At 35.9% G+C, this 20103-nt stretch overlaps 1 protein-coding gene across 1 annotated transcript; it reads left to right on the plus strand.

Annotated features, from left to right (window-relative positions):
• The first annotated feature begins 9325 nt into the window (after positions 1 to 9325).
• CSN3 (casein kappa) lies at positions 9326 to 12838 on the plus strand. Its single transcript, XM_012935729.2, has 2 exons — positions 9326 to 9379; positions 12377 to 12838. Exons 1-2 carry the CDS (start codon positions 9326 to 9328, stop codon positions 12836 to 12838), a joined length of 516 nt encoding a protein of 171 aa, XP_012791183.2.
• The last annotated feature ends 7265 nt before the right edge of the window (positions 12839 to 20103 follow it).

Raw genomic sequence — 20103 nt, forward strand, 5'->3', positions numbered from 1 at the left:
CCAAAGTTGGCTTCTTGAAGCATTAATCTCAGAGGACTGGGTAGGAAGTATTATTCAGGCTTAAAATCTCTTAAAATATATTTACATATATTGATATTCTTTCGTCCCTCTCGGAGAGCACAGCAAGCTACCAAGAGTATCCCACCTGCATGGCAGAGCCTGGCGAGCTACCAGTGGGTATTCTATATGCCAAAGACAGTAACAAGAAGTCTCACAATGGAGAAATTACTGGTGCCCACTCAAGCAAATCAATGAACAATGGGACAACAATGCTACAGTGCTACAGATGTAGTAGCACTGTATGGTAACATTCTACATATATAAATATGGGTTTTATCGTCGTTATTTTGGGTTTTTTGTTTTGTCTTTTTGCTTTTCTTTTTTTTTTTTTTTTAGTGACCAGTGCTGGGAATTTCTCCCAGGACCTCAGACATGCATAGCAAGCATTCTACCACTGAAATTTGAAATGATGGTTTTAGGGGTTGGAGCAATAGCACAGCGGAGAGGGCATTTGCCTTGCACGTGGCCAACCCGGGTTCAATTCCAAGCATCCCATATGGTCCCCCGAGCACTGCCAGGCGTAATTCCTGAGTACATGAGCCAGGAGTAACCCCTGTGCATCTCCAGGTTGACCCAAAAAGGAAAATAAATAAATAAATATGACAGTTTCATGAAAATTATAGTTTAGAAGGTGATTTTATCTAACTACATTTCCCTGAACCAAATAGACCATATAACAATTCCCAATTCATTTAAAATAGCTGTTGAAAACTATTCTGTTTCTAAACATATTGTTCTAAACTGTAACTTAATATAACCCATTATTGAGGTAGAACAGTCATGTGGAGTTTAAATACCCATTACTGAAAAAGGCTTTTTTTTTTAAATAGTTACTTTAGATCTAAATTTATATCCACTGTCCTGATAGTTTCATAGGGAAAGGACTTGCATGGTCCCATATAATCTCTCATACTTCATTTATGCACTAAAATAATTGAATACTTATTTGTATCATGTGCTAAAATGATTGATTTAAACATAAGGACTTTGTTTAAGAATTTTAGCACTAGAAAGTCAATGCAAAAGTATTATGCTTCGCACACAGCTGACACCAGTTCAATACCCAGAGCACTTCCAGGAACAATCCCTGAGCACAGTACCAGGAGTTGCCCTGAGCACTGCCAGATGTGGCCCCAAACCTAAAGCAAACAAACAAACAAAAAATTACATTCTAGTGTGTAAAAAACTAAGGCATGCCGAGGGGCGTGTGCACTCTCGGGCTCTCCGGGCAGTTCTGTCTCACCACCCGCTTTCGGTGCTCTGGAACCGCTGTGTATGGGCTGGATCCGGACGGCCATTGGCCAAGGACAGGCGAAGGAAGAACGAGGACCAAGCTGGTTGCTGATTAGTTACCGTTTATTTAAACTTCCATCTTTCTCATCTCCCGCACTCCTGGCTCCGTCCTCTCTCTGGATCTACCGCAGAAGATTCTTTTCTTCACTAGTCGTTCCCCCTACTTGTCTCTCTTCACCTTGCCCTCGAGGCTACACACAGCCAGGAAGCAAAATCAACATAAGAAAGCCCTTCCTGAGGGCCTGGCATTCCAAAGCCCTTCCTGATGGCCAGCAGGTAAAATACCTCTTAAGGTTTTTCTCCTTTCCTTAGTCCAAGAACTTATTCACATCTTAATACTAGTTATTTTTGTATGGACATAGCAAGAGATACATTGAGGCTTGCACGGCAGCTCTCCTGGCAACATCTTGCCACAGACTTAGACTATAGCACTCAGGCCAGATTAATCATTCCTCACCCTAGCAGGGTCCGAATCTAGGTATCACTGTTTGGATCATGACAGTATTTGTCCATGACCAAGCTCTTAACTTATAGTTAGGCACTTTGGCCAGGCCCATCTCGATGCCAGGGTAGCACACTACTCACCTCATGCCCTGGATCCGTCTCGTCCCTCGTCGGGACCCTGCTTTTGAGGGTGCTAGGAAGTAAGGGCAGTTGAGGCTTAGGTTGAGAGAACAGATGCCCAGGAGGAAAATATCATGTAGAGTCAAATGACTCCCAGGTTACAAAAGCATGGCATTTGCTAAGTCTTCCTGTGTCCATACAAAAGGACATGGCTCTGAATAAACTATGCAAAGGACTCAAGGAGAGGAGAAAAACAATATATACAAGTCAACAGAACATTAAGAAAGAAGCTACAAATAAACACAGAGGAATAGGAGCACTGTGGTGGGAGTAACCCAATAAACCTAAATTATCAGAGGTTATGTTATCCTACAGTAGTGAGGGTAGAAAAAATATGTACTAAATTTCAACATGTGATAACATACATATTAATACAAATGTCCCTATAACATATTTACAAGGTTTGTTTTTTAATTTTTAGTTATGTTTGGGAGAGAATGTGAATCATACCTACCAGTGCTCAGGGGCTATTCCTGGTTTGTGCTCAGGACTGACCTCTGGCAGTATTAGAGAGATCAGATGTGGTGCCTGAGTTTTAATGAGGATAGCCACTGCCACAGACATATGCAAAGCAAGTGTCTCACCTCCTATAAGATCTCCCTGACCTTTTACTACTTGTTAATTTGTTTGACTTTGCTTTGTTTTACTGCATGGGTAAATTCCACACAGGATTTGTGGGTTTTTTAAAAAATTTTTATCATTTGGCAAAGTATAATACAATAAAAGTTATTATTTAAATTCATTAGAAGAAACATTAATGAAGTGCAAATGAATAGATTATCTTAACTGGGATTTAACCCTGACTGAGAGTCAAAAGGAAAACTAACAAATATTGCAGTAAGATTCTGTTTAGTAGATAGCATTTAGGATAGATTTCTTTATATTAATCGTTTATAGGTCTATATCCAGTTTCTCATTTAATTATCATAATGCTCTGAAGGGAGTATGTCAATTCAATAATATCTAGGCATGGTTGAAACTTCTGACAAAAGATGAGTCAAATCAAAGTAGCTGAATCTAGTTAACAACAACTACATAAGCTAGTGATAAATTGACAACTAAAGTCCCTTCCCTCCAATAATTTCAGAAAGTTTCTAATTTCTTTTAATTAAACAAGGCTTCATAAGAGTTGTAAAATAAGACCAGAGTGGCACACTGAAATTCAGCTGTAATTACTCCTAATGAGAGCCCAGGTTCCTCAACCTTCTCAGGTTAAGCTAGTTCTACTACTCTCGTAGAAATTTAGTCTAAGAATATTCCATCTCTTAGTTACACACATCAAATAAATTAGTAAAAATTATTAGTGATAAATTATACTTAATAAATTAATAAGGCAAGTAAATTAGAATTCTAGTAGAAGTAGATAATATTGTTGTCCACTTTAAGAATTCTTGGTGACTATGTTCTGCCTTCATCTGGAAGAGAGCAGTGATTCCCACTTTTCTATCTAGTTGACCTTGATTTGATACTGGCAGCTCATATGGCCCTCTACCAGGAGTTATTCCAGAGCCAGGAATAAGCCATAAAAAATGCTGAGTATGCCAACCCAATCCTGCAATTATTTATTCAAGTACTTATTAATTGGGCAGACATCCATTTTTTTCTCAAAGTTATGACTCAGTAATGAAGAGTAAATAAAAATGTGTAACCCAAAGAGACCAAATACATAGTACCTTATATGTGTAACAGATAGATTTATACACCAGGGACTATATATGAATTTTAAAAATTACTTCACTTGATGCTATGTTGTAATAAAATAAAAGAGTGAAATATTTGAGTAGTGGAAAAAAGGAAAGAAATTACTTGAAAAAGTAACCAGGAGACAAAAAATCTGAGACGATATTTATTCAAGTTGATCTTAACAAAATATAGGAGACACTAATGAAATAAATTGAGGTAAGAATATTCGTAAACTATATGCACAAGCAAAAAGTTCCTGATTAGGGAATAAATTTGGCACCTTATAGGAACAAAAATGTCACTGAAGTGGCAGTCCGGAGGACTAGTTACATACCTCTATCACGAGAGCATAGTGCTAAAACATAGAGTTGGGTAGTTAAATCATTGTCTGTGTATGTAGTGGCTCACACAGTGGAGCTAGGTAATGCAGTACTGTAATTTCATAAGCTCACATTTAAAACACTGTGAAACAGAACATTTTGTGATAAGTGGAATGGCAATCAACTTGTTTGTGTGTGTGTAATTGTAGATCTGGAATTATTCAGTAATATTATTGAAATTTTAATATTATTATATACAAATTTAATACATATAAATATATTTGGCTTTTCTGCTACACCGGCAGTGCTCAGGGCTTTCTCCTAGCTCTGTACTCAGCGATCATTCCTGGCATTGCTTGGGACCATAGTGGGTGCTAAAGATCCAACCCAGAGAGGCCACATGGACGACAAGTGCCCTGCCACTGTACACCTCTCAGTCCACCATATGCATGATTTCACTATTAACAGTCTCTTATTCTAATGATCCTTCTTGCAGATACATATGTTTTATCTCTGTGCTTTTCTTCTGGTGGTACTCATAACACATAGTTTTACTTTGCTCTGTTTCATTGTATTTCTTAGCTATTTTGTTCATACCAGTTCTTATTACTTTAGCTCCTGTCTTAGGGATTTTGAACCTGCCATCTTAACTTGAACAATAGAAACTAACTATTATGAGAAAATGGGACATCTCAATTCAGTTTGTACAAACTCAATAAACATTCTGTAGTTCTGATGATTGTTCCTAACTTTCTAAAACATGAAATAGTTCTAAGAAAAAAGGCAGGAATTCTAGAATAACTACAATGCTGACATTATTTATTGTCTTCATTCTGGCAGTCCTACAATGATTCTTGTAAATAGCTTGGTTTGGCCATATCTTTAGAGCAAAAATGAAGCCACAGTTAATATTTTCCCAGATGAAAGCCAAAAAAAAAGTTCTCCTGAGTTATCTAAGAAATTGTTTAGGTATCTGTATTTTAAAGTATCACCTATATCTCTGAATTTGAGTTTATATGATTTTGAATCTATTAGTAAGAAAAAGCTCTCTTGAATCATAACAATTATCTCCGATTCAATAACTTAACCTTGTTGATTTAGAATTGTTCAGTTAAATTATTGAAATTTTAAAATATAAAAATCCGAATTCATAAGATATGTAACTAACAAGTACATATGAATGATAACTAAACAATACATGCAGCAGCACAAATGCAAGTGAATTCAAACTTTATATTAATCAAAATATTTTAGACATGAAATTTATTTATAATAAGTTGCTGGAGTGTATGTCAGAGTAGACAGTATTCTAATTTTTAAATTTTAATACTTGCAATTCTGAAGAAAGATCTCCACCATAATTCATAGCATATATAGGGATGGTTGATATTCAGATTCAAAAACTAAATATAAATATTTAAAACTAGAAGTGTTTGGATAATTGTTTTTTATTTCAGCAATAACTTTAAATTTAAACAAGTATGATTAGTTGGTTTCTTATTTTTCAATTTGTCTATATCCCTACCAAACAAACATCCATTCTTTTTTTTAATAAAATAGTATGGTTTCTTGTCAAACTTTATGAGTGAGAAAACACTTCCCCATATTATTCTTCATTTCATTAACTAACATTGACCCAAAGATGACCTTGCTGTCATCAAATCTTTCCTCTTTGTCATCATCTTCTTATTGGATAAAAAGTAGGAGGAAAATTAATCGCGTGATACAAGTCACTTATACTCTTCAGTTATTTATCTTGGGTCTTCTCTACAACTGAGTAGCCAACTCAGCCTTCTGCCAAGCAAGACCTGACAGGCACAAGGAAGAGGTAATAATATTGAAATGCCCAAAGAGAATGACTCCTTTTCACGGCAGTCGATAATGACAGCACTAACGTTAATTTAGAAGCTCCTTTGCTTTCCTTTTGCTTTTATGGGTGAGCTTGCGTATGTTCTGGCATCCGTTTGATATTGGTTTTAAACATGATACTGGTTTTAGATTCTAAATAGTGTCCTGATCAAGCATATTTTAACTTAGCTTCTGGTAAAAGTCAAGATTTCATGTTAGCTCAACTAATGAGGCCAGTGCAAATTCTGGAAGACCTTTAAGATGATGAAACTATTTCTATGGAGGAAATGTGGAAGCTAACTCTTCAGAAAGATGGACATGTAGCCATATCTTAGATTAACCCAAATTTCATTTAAAATTTTATATCTATGTAGATCATAACTATTTGCTATATTGTAAGGAATATTTTAAAATATGTCTCTTAAAACATCATGATAGTTGAAAAGCTGGAAAGTTTCACAAATACTTTCTGCCTTAGCGAGGAATCAAGGCAAATGCAAGTACTCACTGGTTTAACTGACAAGTATAGTTTTATGAGCAGTTCATGTTTAATATTAAAAAAGGTGAAATTGTTATCAATTTAAAGTATTTGTATGCACATATATGTGTGTTGCTAACTAACATTTTGTGTTAATTGAAAAGGAGTATGTTATTCACCATAGAAATGTCATTGTCATAATCCTAGAGCTAATACATAATTATAATGAAATATTATTGTCTATGTTAAATGTACTAATTCATGAACATAAACAGGAGAAAATTCTTAGTTTTTTTAACCATAAATAGAAAAAATAAGTAACACACAAACAGTTTTAATTACAATTACAATGTTAGTCATCATCCAATATTAAATGCATCCAATTCATTTTCACAATTTTTGTCAGTATATATTTCACCGCAGAATTGCCACAGCACTTATGGCAAATTTTTTTCCAAAGAAGGGTGCAACAATTAAGTGTAGTCATTATAAAGGTCATAAATCAATCTTTGGACTGAAGAACAAGGGTAAGACAATTACGCAGAAAAACAGCATGATTTTGTTAATAATAATATTTGAAAAATGAGAAAATAGAAACTCCTTCCTGGGGATGGGAGTAATACAGCAGGTAGATGCTTCCCTGAAATACCAGATTCTATCCCTGGAACCACATATGGTCTATCACCCCTGCCACAAATGATCCCTGAACACAGAAACATTTATAAACTCTGAGCAACACTGGGTGCAGTCCCAGAACAATAAAACAAACAGTAAAAGAAACTCCATAAACCTAAGTAAAATTTGCATTTTCTTCAGGTTATTTAAAATTGATCTTACAATGAGTTCTTTCACCTAACTGTATTTGGAGGGTGAAGGTTGTACCATATCCAACAGTGCTCAGGGCTTACACCTAACTCTGTGCTCAGGGATCACTCCCGTGGTGCTCAGGGTAACATATGTGATGCCAGGGATAAAATGAGGGTTGGTCACATACTAGGAAAGCACTTTATCCATTGTACTCTTTCTCTGGCTCCATCTAACTATATATTGCAATTATTCTGGCATATGATTGAAGCAGATGTTCTTCTTAACCATTATTGCCTAAGAATCTGAGACTAATGAAGTGTCTTTATTGTAGTGTAAAACTTTTGCAGTGTAAAACTAAAACCTTGACAGAAACTAACTCCAAATAGATTTAAAATTAATTTATTTCACAAATACAATATGTATTATAATATAAAAATATTTGAAATATTAACCTTCTAAAAACTGCAATTTAATGGAATAAAGAATCAAATCCATATGTGTGTCTCAGCTTACTGTGTGACACTTTTAAGAAGACAAAGTGAATTTTTTCTCTAAATATTGCTTTTATAATAGCACATTGTAATTGTTGTATTTACAGTTTTTATTAACATAAAATTAATTATATCTTTTCTTTCATTACTGAAAAATAAGCTTCAAGACACATGCACAGCCACTCAGTATGGTCCTGTTAAATCAATCCAGAAAATAGAAGACTTTAGAGATAAGTTAGCTCAAAACCTCCTCTTCTAGAAAGTAAGAAATATAAAGTCTAGGAAAGGGAAAATTTTTGATCAAAGTTTTACAAGCTAGACATTGATGTGAAACTCAGTCCTCCAGACAATGTTATATATCAGTCTTTAGTCCCAAGCAATGGTTTCCATTGCTTACAAAGCAGAGTATCATTCAGGGTCTCTTTCTTTCCCAGAACTTTCTTTTTAACTATATCTTTCCCATCTCCGAAAGCACACCTTCCAAAATGTCCATGAATGTCTTCGATATTTCCCTCTTAAACACTTGAAAAGTTTCTCAATTAATGTCTACAGAAGCACCTTCTATCTTAGGTGCCATCTCCTACACCCCCCACCCCGCAACACCCCCCCACACACACTTAGTTAATTCTCTTAAGTAAACCACATTTGTAACATTTTCCCACTTTCTTTCCTTTTGCAGTAATTTGCCTATGTTTCACTTTTCTTTCTCAACTTTATTTTTAATTGAATGACCATGAGATACAGTTACAAAGCTTTCATGTTTGAGTTTCAGTCATACAATGATCAAGCACCCATCCCTTCACCAGTGCACATTAACCACCACCAATGTCTCCAGTATCTTCACTGCCCCCCCCCAACCCATCCCTCCCCGCATCTATGTCAGACAATTTCCCCCATACTCTCTACTCCTGGGCATTATGGTTTGCAATATAGATACTGAGAGACTATCACATTTGATCTTTATCTACTTTCAGCACATCTCCCAACCTGAATGATTCCTCCAACCATCATTGATTAGTGATTCCTTCTCTATTCCAGCTGCCTTTTCCCCCAGCTCATAAGACAGGCTTCCAATTATAGAGCAATATTTCTGGCCATTGTGTCTACTGTTCTTGGGTGCCAGTCTTATATTATGTTATTTTATATTCCACAAATTCAATTTTTACAGTTGGAATCATTTTAATAATCTCAAAATTTGTATAAATTTGTATAGTGCCTCTTTCCTAGTAAATTCTTCACATGTTAAATCATTAAATAGCCTTATAATGGAACTTTAAATAATACATCCAGAAGTTTAGCCTGCTTCTCCCTTTGGGAGAAACTGGCAGTCTGCTGAGAGTTTCTTGCCCATATGGGACAGCCTTGCAAGCTTCCCATGGTGTATTCATATGCAAAATCCAGTAACAAGCTGGATCTCATTCCCAGGACCCTGAAGAGCCCCCAGTATAACATCGTTGGGAGGGCCAAGTCCAGATGGACTTCTAAGATCTCAGGGAAAGGACGAAATAAGATGTTACTGGGCCCGCCCGAGAAATTGGTGATTAACAGGCTATCGTGATCCAAAAGTTACATGAAAGAATTGTGATGTAAGCTTTCCCTAAAACTTTTACTGAAATGTTTCTTTGCATTGACAGCATCTTGCCTTTTTCAAGAAAAATATTTTCCAAATCATTAAAAAATTATTAGTTTTGTTTTTCAAATTTTGTTTTCTAGGTGCAATGATGAAGAGCTTTTTCTTAGCTTTGAATATCCTGGCATTAGCCCTGGCTTTTATGGTGAGTTGATTATCTTATTAGTTTATATTATGGCATATGTTCTAATAATGAATAAAGAAATTCTAATCCAAGATTAGAACTTCTTTTAATTAAATTACTGCCCTATACATACTTTCATTTCTTTTTTTTAGATTTATTTATTTTTTAATTAGTGAGTCACCGTGAGAGTACAGTTACAGACTTATACATTTTCACGCTCATGTTTCCCTCATACAAAGTTCGAGAACTCATCCCTTCACCAGTGCCCCTTCTCCACCACAAATTAATCCAGCATCCCTCCCCACGCTCCAATCCCATCTCCCCCGACCCCATCCTTTTCGTTTTTTTTTTTTGTTTGTTTGCTTTTTCGGGTCACACCCAGAGATGCACAGGGGTTACTCCTGGCTTTGCACTCAGGAATTACTCCTGGTGGTGCTAGGGGACCATATGGGATGCTGGGAATCGAACCCGGGTTGGCCGCGTGCAAGGCAAATGCCCTACCCACTATGCTATTGCTCCAGCCCTACACTTTCCTTTTTTTAGGGACTAAATTCTTTAAAAGAGTAGAAGCTTGGTTAAGCCTTTTCTCCAGTTTTACACACATTGAAACATCTGCCTTTAACATCCAAACATTATCTTATCTTTTGATATATTCTTTACCATTATAGCTACTGGCTGATTTCTTCCTATAATTCTGTTCAGTTTCACTTCTGTTGTTGTTCTTTTTGGAATTTTTCTTGAATTACATGTGTTTTAAGAGTATCAGACCAAGAAAAGGTTTTACTCTTTAAAAAAAAATTGCTTATTTATATTACTGATATGGCTATTGCTCTGTTTAATTTGTATGTTCATTTGGGATTCTCTGGGGATTATTTCCCAATAGAAAAAAATATAAGGTAATGTTACAACACTCTTTAGACTGAACATATTTGGAGGGCACTAGTCCTTGTTTTATACTTCTTCTTTTATTATTTGGTTTGATTGGTTTTCCTGCCCCACCAGCAGTACTCAGCACTTAATCCTAGATCAAGTAACTATATATGGTACAGGGGATCGAACCTGGTACCTGCCATGTGCGAGAAAAGCAACTTACCTGTTGAACTATCTCTAGGGGCTCTAAGGGCCCCTTATATCTTTTATTATTAAAGCTACACTTGCTTTTCAGGTAAAATACCTTAAATTATTTCAGTAGATAATTTTCAAGTCAAAGTTATTAATAAAAATTAACATGGCCTTCATATTTATTTTTTTATTTAGTCTCTGAAATTCTATTTGATTTTTGCTACTCACACACTTAGACTTTGGACTAAACTTTAAATCATAAAATGATGCATAACATGTCCTGTAGCAATCTCTTATTGGATTTATTTGAACATGCTATTTGCCCCCATAACATCTTACTATTTCACAAGGACTTCAAAGTTTAGGCACACAGATAAAGAATTCAACTTAAAATGAAATTTTATAGATTGTATCATTTTATGTTATGGGTAATCAAAAACAATACAATATTTCCCTGTGCATGTTGCAATCCAGAATTAAGAAAAATGCTTTCTTAAAAAATACAAGTCGACACTGGAGAAACACTAAAGGGTAAAGGCTACTGCAGACCCACGACCAGCACCATATATGGTCCCCGAGCACCCTCAGTACTGACCCTTGAGCGCAGAATCAGGAGTAAGCTGGGTATGGCTCCCCCACCCCAAAATCTATTTAAAACACCACCAAGTGTATGACATTTATGGATTGATTTTATGCTGCAGGCTATATTTGAAATTTAAGTAAACTTCATAAGTCATTTTAATAGAACAGATAAAGAAAAATTGGGCCAATGTTACATTTCACAATTACATTTTAATAATCAATATATATATATTTAGTTTTTTTACTTAAGCAAATATGGACAGGGTTCAAATGATCATGTGACTTCTAATAATTTCAGTTTGGAGGCCACAACTACTGTGTTCAGGAGCCACATATGACTCTTGCTCAGGTGCCACTCCTGGCTCCCTGCTTAGGGGCCACACCTGGTCCTCTGCTCATGGACCACACCAGGTATTGTGGCTCAGAACCGCGTGCCATGTAGAGTTGTTGAGGCCATGTCAGGGCTGCAACTGCACAGAAGGCAAGTGCCTTAACATCTCTACCATTTCTGCTCTTAATCTCTGTACTAAAAATGGTGGCTTCTAAAGACAACTTGATCAGGCAGTTAGTGTTACTATTTTAATTAGTATATTGCTATAACATACACATTAGCATGTTGCTTCTCAAGTGGTTCCCAGGCCTTTTAAATAAAAAAAAAAATAGACATTTGTGTACTATGTTAAAGCACAAAGAATAGATTTTCTCTTTATTAAAAATATCTTTTTATTAAACCATAGAAACAAGCTAGCCCTAGCCTTGCTACTTTTTTTTAACATCATGCTTTTCACATTTTTTTAATCTCACCAGGGTGCAGAGGCACAAAACCAAGAACAAAACCAAGAGCAGGCAACAGTAAGTACTTTATTATCACTTCAATAAGAGATGTGACTTGTGAAGTTTTTTTCTGCTAAGATAATGACATTAAAATGGCATGTCTGAAAATTAAATATCTACTCTCCATAAATATTTACTCTCCATACATATCCATACATACAGGACTGGGAAGTAGTTTAGTGGTTAGGGTTTTATGTCTAACCTGAGCAACTATAGCAAAGCTTTCTGCAAAATAGCTTTAACTTATCCCTATCATCACATCGTTCTGAGTACTACCCGTATAGGCTAGACTCTTAAAACTATGGTTTACCGTACAGATTACCTCATTCAATCCGTTGGAACTATTATAATTTTTAATATTTATTGGAAATCAAGGAGTGGAAGGGAAGGGTACAAGTCTAGCACTATAAAATAATGCTATCATTAGTTTTAGTACTTATAATATTTACGTATTCAACACCAAATGCTTCATTATTTTAAGAACTCAATTATCTGTACACTTCAACCCAAATAATGCCATTCTGTGTCATTCTTTTGCAGCTCTGTGAGAATGAGAAAACAAATTTTGATCAGCACATTCTCAAGCTTGCTCCAGTTCATTATCTGTTAAATAACTATTTTCACTACATGTCCAGTTACTACCCACATAGACCAGTTGTGCCCATGGGCAATCAATACATGTTTTATCCATTTTATGCCAAGCCAGTTGTAGGCATGCCACATATCCAAATTCCTCAGTGGGAAATCCTGAAAAATATGTATGCATCCTCTATGATCCGTTATCCAAGTCTGCACCAAACATCTATGCCCACTGCCCCCAAGAATACTCAGGATGAAACAGTTATCCCTACCACTGACTCTACCATGACTATGGAGCCTACTCTTTTTCCTGCCACTGAAACCACAGTAAAAACTGCAGCAACTTCAGAAGCTTCTTCAGAATTCTTCATGACGAGCACAGCTGAGACTACCACAGCTTCAGTTACTTCACCCTTGGCTTAAAAATTCTAAGGAAGCATCAAAGCCAACACAGGTAAATTAGCAAAGTAAGATTCATGGATTTGTACACAGAATCATGACATTTAAAATAGCTTTAGTGAAGTATTATGGAGACTGATAACCTTGACTAATTGTCACCTTAATTTACATATACCACTGCATTGATATATTAGAGTCTGTCCCAATAAAAAATGAAATATAATCTGATTTCATAAAATAAAGAAATATAAAGGATCTTATTATCAAAGTTTTCTCAAGGATTAGAGTACTCCTAGCATCCCTCGATTTTTAAATTTTTATTCAAGCACAAAGGCAGAATAGTTCAAGATTGTCACACTATTTTCTTGTATCAGTACTGAGTTTTTCTAGAATAATTTGTTGTAAAAAAATAAATATACATACATTTTAATTACTTAACAATACAGTACTCTTGCTTTGACATAAATAGAAAGGAAATAATGTATTTTCAACTTGTTCCTTTATTCAAGCATGATTTCTAAAAGGATATCTGAAGCTTGGCATTCCAAATTTTTCCTGTTTTAAGATAAACTTATAGGAGAATTCGGCCTGGCACTGCATACTCTTACCCCCACACCCAGCACTACTGGTATAGCACTGGTGATCCAGGAGCACTGCACCGTATACCTGACGTGAGCACTGAACCCTTAGGGCCAGCCCAATCAGGCAAAGTATGTCTGAATGATTCTCGCGTCCTTGAGCAGCTCTGGAACAAATATTAAAAAAAAAAAAAAAAAGTTAAACAATTGTAATTCTCTTTTTTTTTTTTCTTTTTGGGTCACACACAGCGATGTTTAGGGTTTACTCCTAGCTCTGCACTCAGGAAACACTCCTGGAAGTGCTCGGGAATCATTTGGGATGCCGGGGATCTAACCTGGTTGGCTGTGTGCAAGACAAATACCCTACCGCTGTACTATCATTCAGGCCGACCATTCAAATTCTTAAGTTAAAAAGCACTTACGCAAAAATGATACTTTTAGAACAGAAAATGTTATGCTGGCAGCAGAGTGTGCTCAGAGCTACTCCTGGCTTAATGCTCTTGGGGTCACCCAGGCAATGCTTGTAATCAAAATACAATTATATGGTATTTTAACAACAATGAATATTTCTATAGCTATAGCTGTTTCAACTGCATATGTATGAATTTATAAGTTTAAATTATTATTTATAACCATTCATAAAGAAATGTTTAGTACCGTATCTTTCTGAAATATGAGGTGAAGTAAATTATTTTCCATTATATGCTAAATCTAAATTCAAATCTTTAATTTTGCAAGGTTTTCCAAGGTGTAAGGAATAAATCATGGATATAAAATTAAATTGTCTATGTAAGAACTGTTAGTACATTCTGGACTAAATTCCTAAATTGTCATCATTTTTTATAGGTCTTATCAAAACCAAAGAACTGCTTCAAATGTTTCTTGGTCATCTGTGTGCTTTCAGTGAAGACAAAATGCAATTTCCGTGAATTTTACTTTTCCTCTTGTACAATAAAGTGAAGTGAATGCAACTGGGTCTCTTAAATTAAAAGGAGTCTATGTATACACCTCCAGGCTCTCTGGAACTTTGAAATTCCAAAACAAATTTGATGTGAGTTTGATGACATAAGCTTACCTGGGGGCACACTTGTATCTGATAATTCCATTTGAGTCTCAAGGAGTTCATGATTTAAAACCTATTACAAGCATCCTCTTCAAGACTAGAGAGGCAGTACAGCCAGTAGGGTTCTTGTCTTGTCAACCTGGGTTCAAACACCAGTACCACATACAGTCTCCCAACCCCATCGGAGTGATCCCTGAGCACTCATCTAAGAGAAAGCCTGAAAATGGCCAGCTGCGGCCCCCAAATCAGTCAAACAAATAAAGAAATCTTCAGGACAACACTGGAACAGCAAAATGATTTAAAGCGTCAGAATACAGTTCCTCTCTAGCCCCAATGTCTCAGAAGTAAGTTTAGATATTCCAATGTCTGCCTGGCAGTCATGAGATTCTAGAGTTTGTAGTAAATGTGAGTGTTCAAAAGTAACATCAATATTGTCTTCTTTGCATTACTCCCCAAGGGAAATTCCAGATACAGACAAACTACATAAGACCACAAGTGCAAACACAGATGCATGGAGAATGTCCAAATACATGACAATTGTGACTCAACTGAAATTCAACCTATATGATCAATTTCCTCCAGATTGAGAACTGGAATTGAAGTTTTCAACAGCCCAAACACACATGCCCACATACACACACTCCAGAACATTTCTAAAGCTAAAGCACTACAGCCTATAAAAGTTGGTGAAGGGGCCAGATATAGTATGGCAGATAAGGCTCTCTGCCTTTCATGTGGGCAACAGGCTTGCAATCCCCAGCATCAAATATAGTACCCTGAGTTCCACCAGGAATAATACCTGAGTGCAGTGCAAGGACTCAGCATTGCCAGGTGTGAGCCAAAAATGAAAAAACAAAAAATTTGAAAAATATTCAAAGTACAAACATAAGAAAGTTGGGTCAGAGAGATGGTGTAGGAAGTCGCTGGTGCCTGGCATGCAGCTGCTGCAACCACAGCCCTACTTATAGTCCCATGTCCTCCATTTGTTTCCCTGAAAAAGATTAGGGCACATTCCTGAGCACAGAGATCGAAAACCTCCACATCCTAAAGACCTTTTTCATTTCTTCTTAAAATAAACATTTTCAGAAAAGTGAATTCATATATATTTTCTCTGTATTTAACACATCTTTCAAGGAATAAAACAATTTCTAAATCATTACCAAATGCTTGCTAATCTACCAGCTAGTCTTTGCTAAAATCTAAACAGATACACAACTAACACTTACTTACAGGTTTTACCTTCTATCTCAAAAGCTAGTGTAGAAGGAAAATTTTGTCAAGAGCATGTCATAGTTGTGCTTCATTTACTATCACCACTGGTAACATTAGAACTTTCTTGAAAAAAATTAAATGAAGTATGATTTATTTAAATAAAAACAATTTCTTACATACTATGTACAAGATATAAAACTTATCACAAAAATATATAGCATAGGGGCTGGAGCGATAGCACAGCAGGTAGGGCATTTGCCTTGCATGCGGCCAACTCAGGTTCGATTCCCAGTATCCTTATGGTCCACCAAAACACCACCAGGACTAATTCCTGAGTGCATGAGCCAGGAGTAACCCCTGTGCAATGCTGGGTGTGACCCAAAAAATACAGCATACTTATAAGAAACCAATTCATTACAAATTTTATAATTTAGTCGATTCATTTACATGTATTTACCATTATTTTACATGTATGTAAAATAAGAAAGGAGCAATTTTCTCCTAAATATGAAGCAAACTACTTTGAAAAAAGATGATTCTAAAGTACTCTTGACTTATATTAATATAGTAGTATGTACAACTAAAGGGGTTGTGAAAAATAGGACTTTTATAAGCAACAATTATCTCCTTGCTGTGAATAGTCCCATCTTTGATCAATTAGAATAACTGGTTGATATATCATACGTACCAAATAATGTATAGTAAAGTTCATTCAAACGAGGGGGTTTGTAACTATCAAAAAAGGGTTTTTTCCAAAATACAAAGACATTCTACAGAATGGGAAAGAATATTTACCCAGTACCCATCCAATAAAGGGTTGATATCAAGGATATACAATGCACTGGTTGAACTCCACAAGAAGAAAACTGCCGACCCGATCAAAAAATAAAAGGGGGGTGATGAGATGAACAGAAATTTCCCAAAGAAGAAATCCGATTGGCTGAGAGGCACATGAGAAAATGCTCAACATCACTAATTATCAGGAAGATGCAGGTCAAAGCAATGAGATATCATCTCATACCACAGAGATTGGCCCACATCCCAAAAAACCAAAGCAACCGGTGTTGGCATGGATGTGGGGAGAAAGGGACTGTCCTTCACTGATGATGGGAATGCCGACTGGTTCAGCCCTTTTGGAAAACAATATGGACGATTCTCAAAAAATTAGAAACTGAGCTTCCATTTGACCCAGCAATACTGCTCCTGGGAATATATCCCATATCCTGGAGATGCAAAAAGGTATAGTAGAAATGACATCTGCATTTCTATGTTCATTGTAGCACTGTTTACAATAGCCACAATCTGGAAAAAGCCGCAGTGCCCAAAAATAGATGACTGGTACCAAAGTTTCTTTAACCTACACAATGGAAAACTATGCAGGTGTTAGAAAAGATGAAGTCATGAAATTTGCATATAAGTGGATCAACAAGGAAAATATCATGTTGAGTGAAATGATTTAGAAAGAAAGAGACATAGAAAGATTGCACTAATATATGGAATATAAAGTAGCAGAGAGGTACGAGCTTGCAATGATGCAACTTCTGGCAGAAATTTTTCTGGACTTAGTTACTAAAATACTAAAATACAGAAATCCCAATCCGTGTGGCCACTATTGCAGCTGCATGATCTCATATCTCTTCATTCTCAGCAATGGAAAACAAAGTATCAAATGTTTCCTTTACAGCAGGTCCGACTTTGGGGGGAATCTCCAAACAATAATAGTGAGTTTTCTGTGGAAATATTGAATGTAATGTAATCAAAGTAAAGAGAAAGTAAAGTGAAATTTATCAGCTACACAGGCAGGGTGGGGGGCTGGAGGGCTGGGGGGTGGAGGGCTAGGGGGCTGGGGGGTGGGGGAGAGGTATACTGTGATTCTTGGTGGTTGAATATGTGCACTGGTGAAGGAATGAGTGTTCAAGCATTGTATAACTGAGACTTAAGCCTGAAAGCTTTGTAACTTTCCACATGGTAATTCAATTAAAATAAATAAATAACATTTTTAAAAAGGGTCTTTGGCACAGAAAATAAAATTATATTTATATATAATGATTGTGTGATTCACACATAATCATTTATCTTCCCACATCTTGAACGTTCTAGTTTACTGAGATTTCAAAAACCATTTTACTATTCTCTTCTATAAAAAGCTGTACCGCAAGTTTTTATATCTCCAAATACAATCTTCCTCAATTATAATACTTTACATATCACTTTTTAAAACAATGGGCTTTTGATGCATAATTTTGTGTCCATTGACTTTCATCTACATGTTCCTCTACCTATGCTCCCTTATTACTTTTAATCAATCTAATCATTCCCATCACCCCTCATCCCCAAACCTGATACCTTAAGGTCTATAATCTAGTGTCCAAGGTTTATTACCATTTGATATCATCCATACCTTTGATTTGTTTTTCTATAGACCGCAGACAAGTGAGATCATTCCATGTATGCACTGCTTCTGCTTATTTCACTCAGAATGATACCTGCCAATTCATGCAAATTGCTACCAACCTTCCAATTCATGCAAATTGCTACAAACTTTTCTATGATGACTACATAGCATTCCATTGTATATATACCACAATAAAGGTCTTTATTTACTCATCTGTTGTTACACATTTGGATTGCTTCTATATCCTCACTACTGTACTAAGAGCTGTAGCGGTGTGTGAAAGAGAGAAAGACAAAGAGAGAGCACGTGTGTGTGATTTACTTTTAATAAATGTTTTGTGTTTAAAGGAGCATATATCTAGAAGCAGGATAGATGGCTTAAATGGGAATTTCATTCTTTTTTATATTTTTTGAGAAATCTCCATATTGCTTCCCAAAGATGTTAGTCCAGATGACGTTCTCACCAACAATTAATGAGGGTTCCTCTTTCAAACATTCCTACCAACACTTGTCTCCAGCTATTTTATATAAGCCATCCTCATACCTTACTGTCATTTTGATTTGTGTTTCCTGAATATTCAGAAAGTCTTTTATAGTATTTCCATTTCCTTTTCATCTCATCACTGAATCTGATCTTCATACTAGATATATGGACCGGAGCAATAGCACAGCAGGTAGGGCATTTGCCTTGCACACGGAAGACCTGGGTTTGATTTCTCCATCTGTCTTGGAGAGCCCACCTAGATACCGAGAGTATCTGGCCTGCATGGCAGAACCTGGCAAGCTAATCGTGGCATATTCAATATGCAAAAAAACAATAACAACAAGTCTCACAATGGAGACATTACTGGTGCCCGCTTGAGCAAATCGATGAACAAAGGGACAACAGTGCTACAATGCTACCAGCATATACCTTAGTGACTCAAAAACTCTTATGACTGCTTTAGCTGCATCACACTATCAACAGCACATCTCTGAAGCTGCTAACATTCTTTAGCTGGATCATAACACATAATCAAATTTATGTTTCTTAACTTAGATATAACATTGTTTCTGTTTTATTTTCTTCTATTTTTTTGCTTTCTAAGTGTTGCTCAGAGAAGCCCCATGGGCCACTCATTGAAATATTTTGCCTTGATGCTTCAGGCATGAAAAAATATACCCTAAAATCTGTACTATGTCCCTGGCCTTCTTGAAAGTACTTTACTAGGAGACCCTTTATTGAACTTCCAACAAAGTATTCCACAGTATTCTGTGCTAAAATGAATTCTGCAACTGATATTCCTTACCCTAACTTATGTGCGACTTACCACTCTCTCGTACCTACCTTTCTGCTTCTCTTTCTTGGCCATGAGCACTGTAAACATAGGAACTGCTGCCTCTTCATGGTAAAATCTAATATGGTGTAGGAGTTATATAAATAGCTATTAAACTGATAAGTAAAATAATAAGGGAATTGTTAGTAAAAAACACCCATTTTAATAGGATTAAATAACACATACATTTTAAAGTCAAAATCCAGAAACATTTGACCTTTGAAGTTTATTAGTGATTATGAATCAAACTACCAAACTCAGTGACATACTGTTTGACCAATTTTAAACCAAAACAAATTATTGCCACGTTGCCATCTAAATAAATATAAAAGTATAAAGAGAAAATGATTTTATACTTAATCTCAACTTTCAAGAAGAGAAAGTTGAATGCAAACAGAGTGATAACCACATAGCTATATCAATATTAGTACATTAATCTTAATTCTAGCATGCTCTCTTTTATTTTATTTTATTTTATTTTTATAAAGTTGCTCACAGTAATTTATCACATTCAATGTTTCAACACCCCCATTACACCTTCAAGCACAGCATTTATAAGGATTGCATGTCCTCTTCCTAAACTCCTAATACACAACAGTAATGACCAAACGCCTATGTTTTTGAAATTAAGAATTAAAAGCTGATATGCAAAGCTGATGCACAAAAAGACTAATTTTTATGGGCATCTTTCATTAGAAAAATTGCTCACAGATCCCAGAAATTTCC

The sequence above is a fragment of the Sorex araneus genome, chromosome 5, assembly GCF_027595985.1.
Source record: "Sorex araneus isolate mSorAra2 chromosome 5, mSorAra2.pri, whole genome shotgun sequence".
NCBI classification, from domain to species: Eukaryota; Metazoa; Chordata; class Mammalia; order Eulipotyphla; family Soricidae; genus Sorex; species Sorex araneus.

What these genes read in the sequence shown, in the direction of transcription:
- CSN3 (XM_012935729.2), top strand. Translation starts at nt 9,326, where the DNA reads ATGAAGAGCTTTTTCTTAGCTTTGAATATCCTGGCATTAGCCCTGGCT. An exon ending in CATTAGCCCTGGCTTTTATG is followed by an intron (nt 9,380 to 12,376) that starts GTGAGTTGATTA and finishes ATTCTTTTGCAG; the next exon opens with CTCTGTGAGAATGAGAAAAC.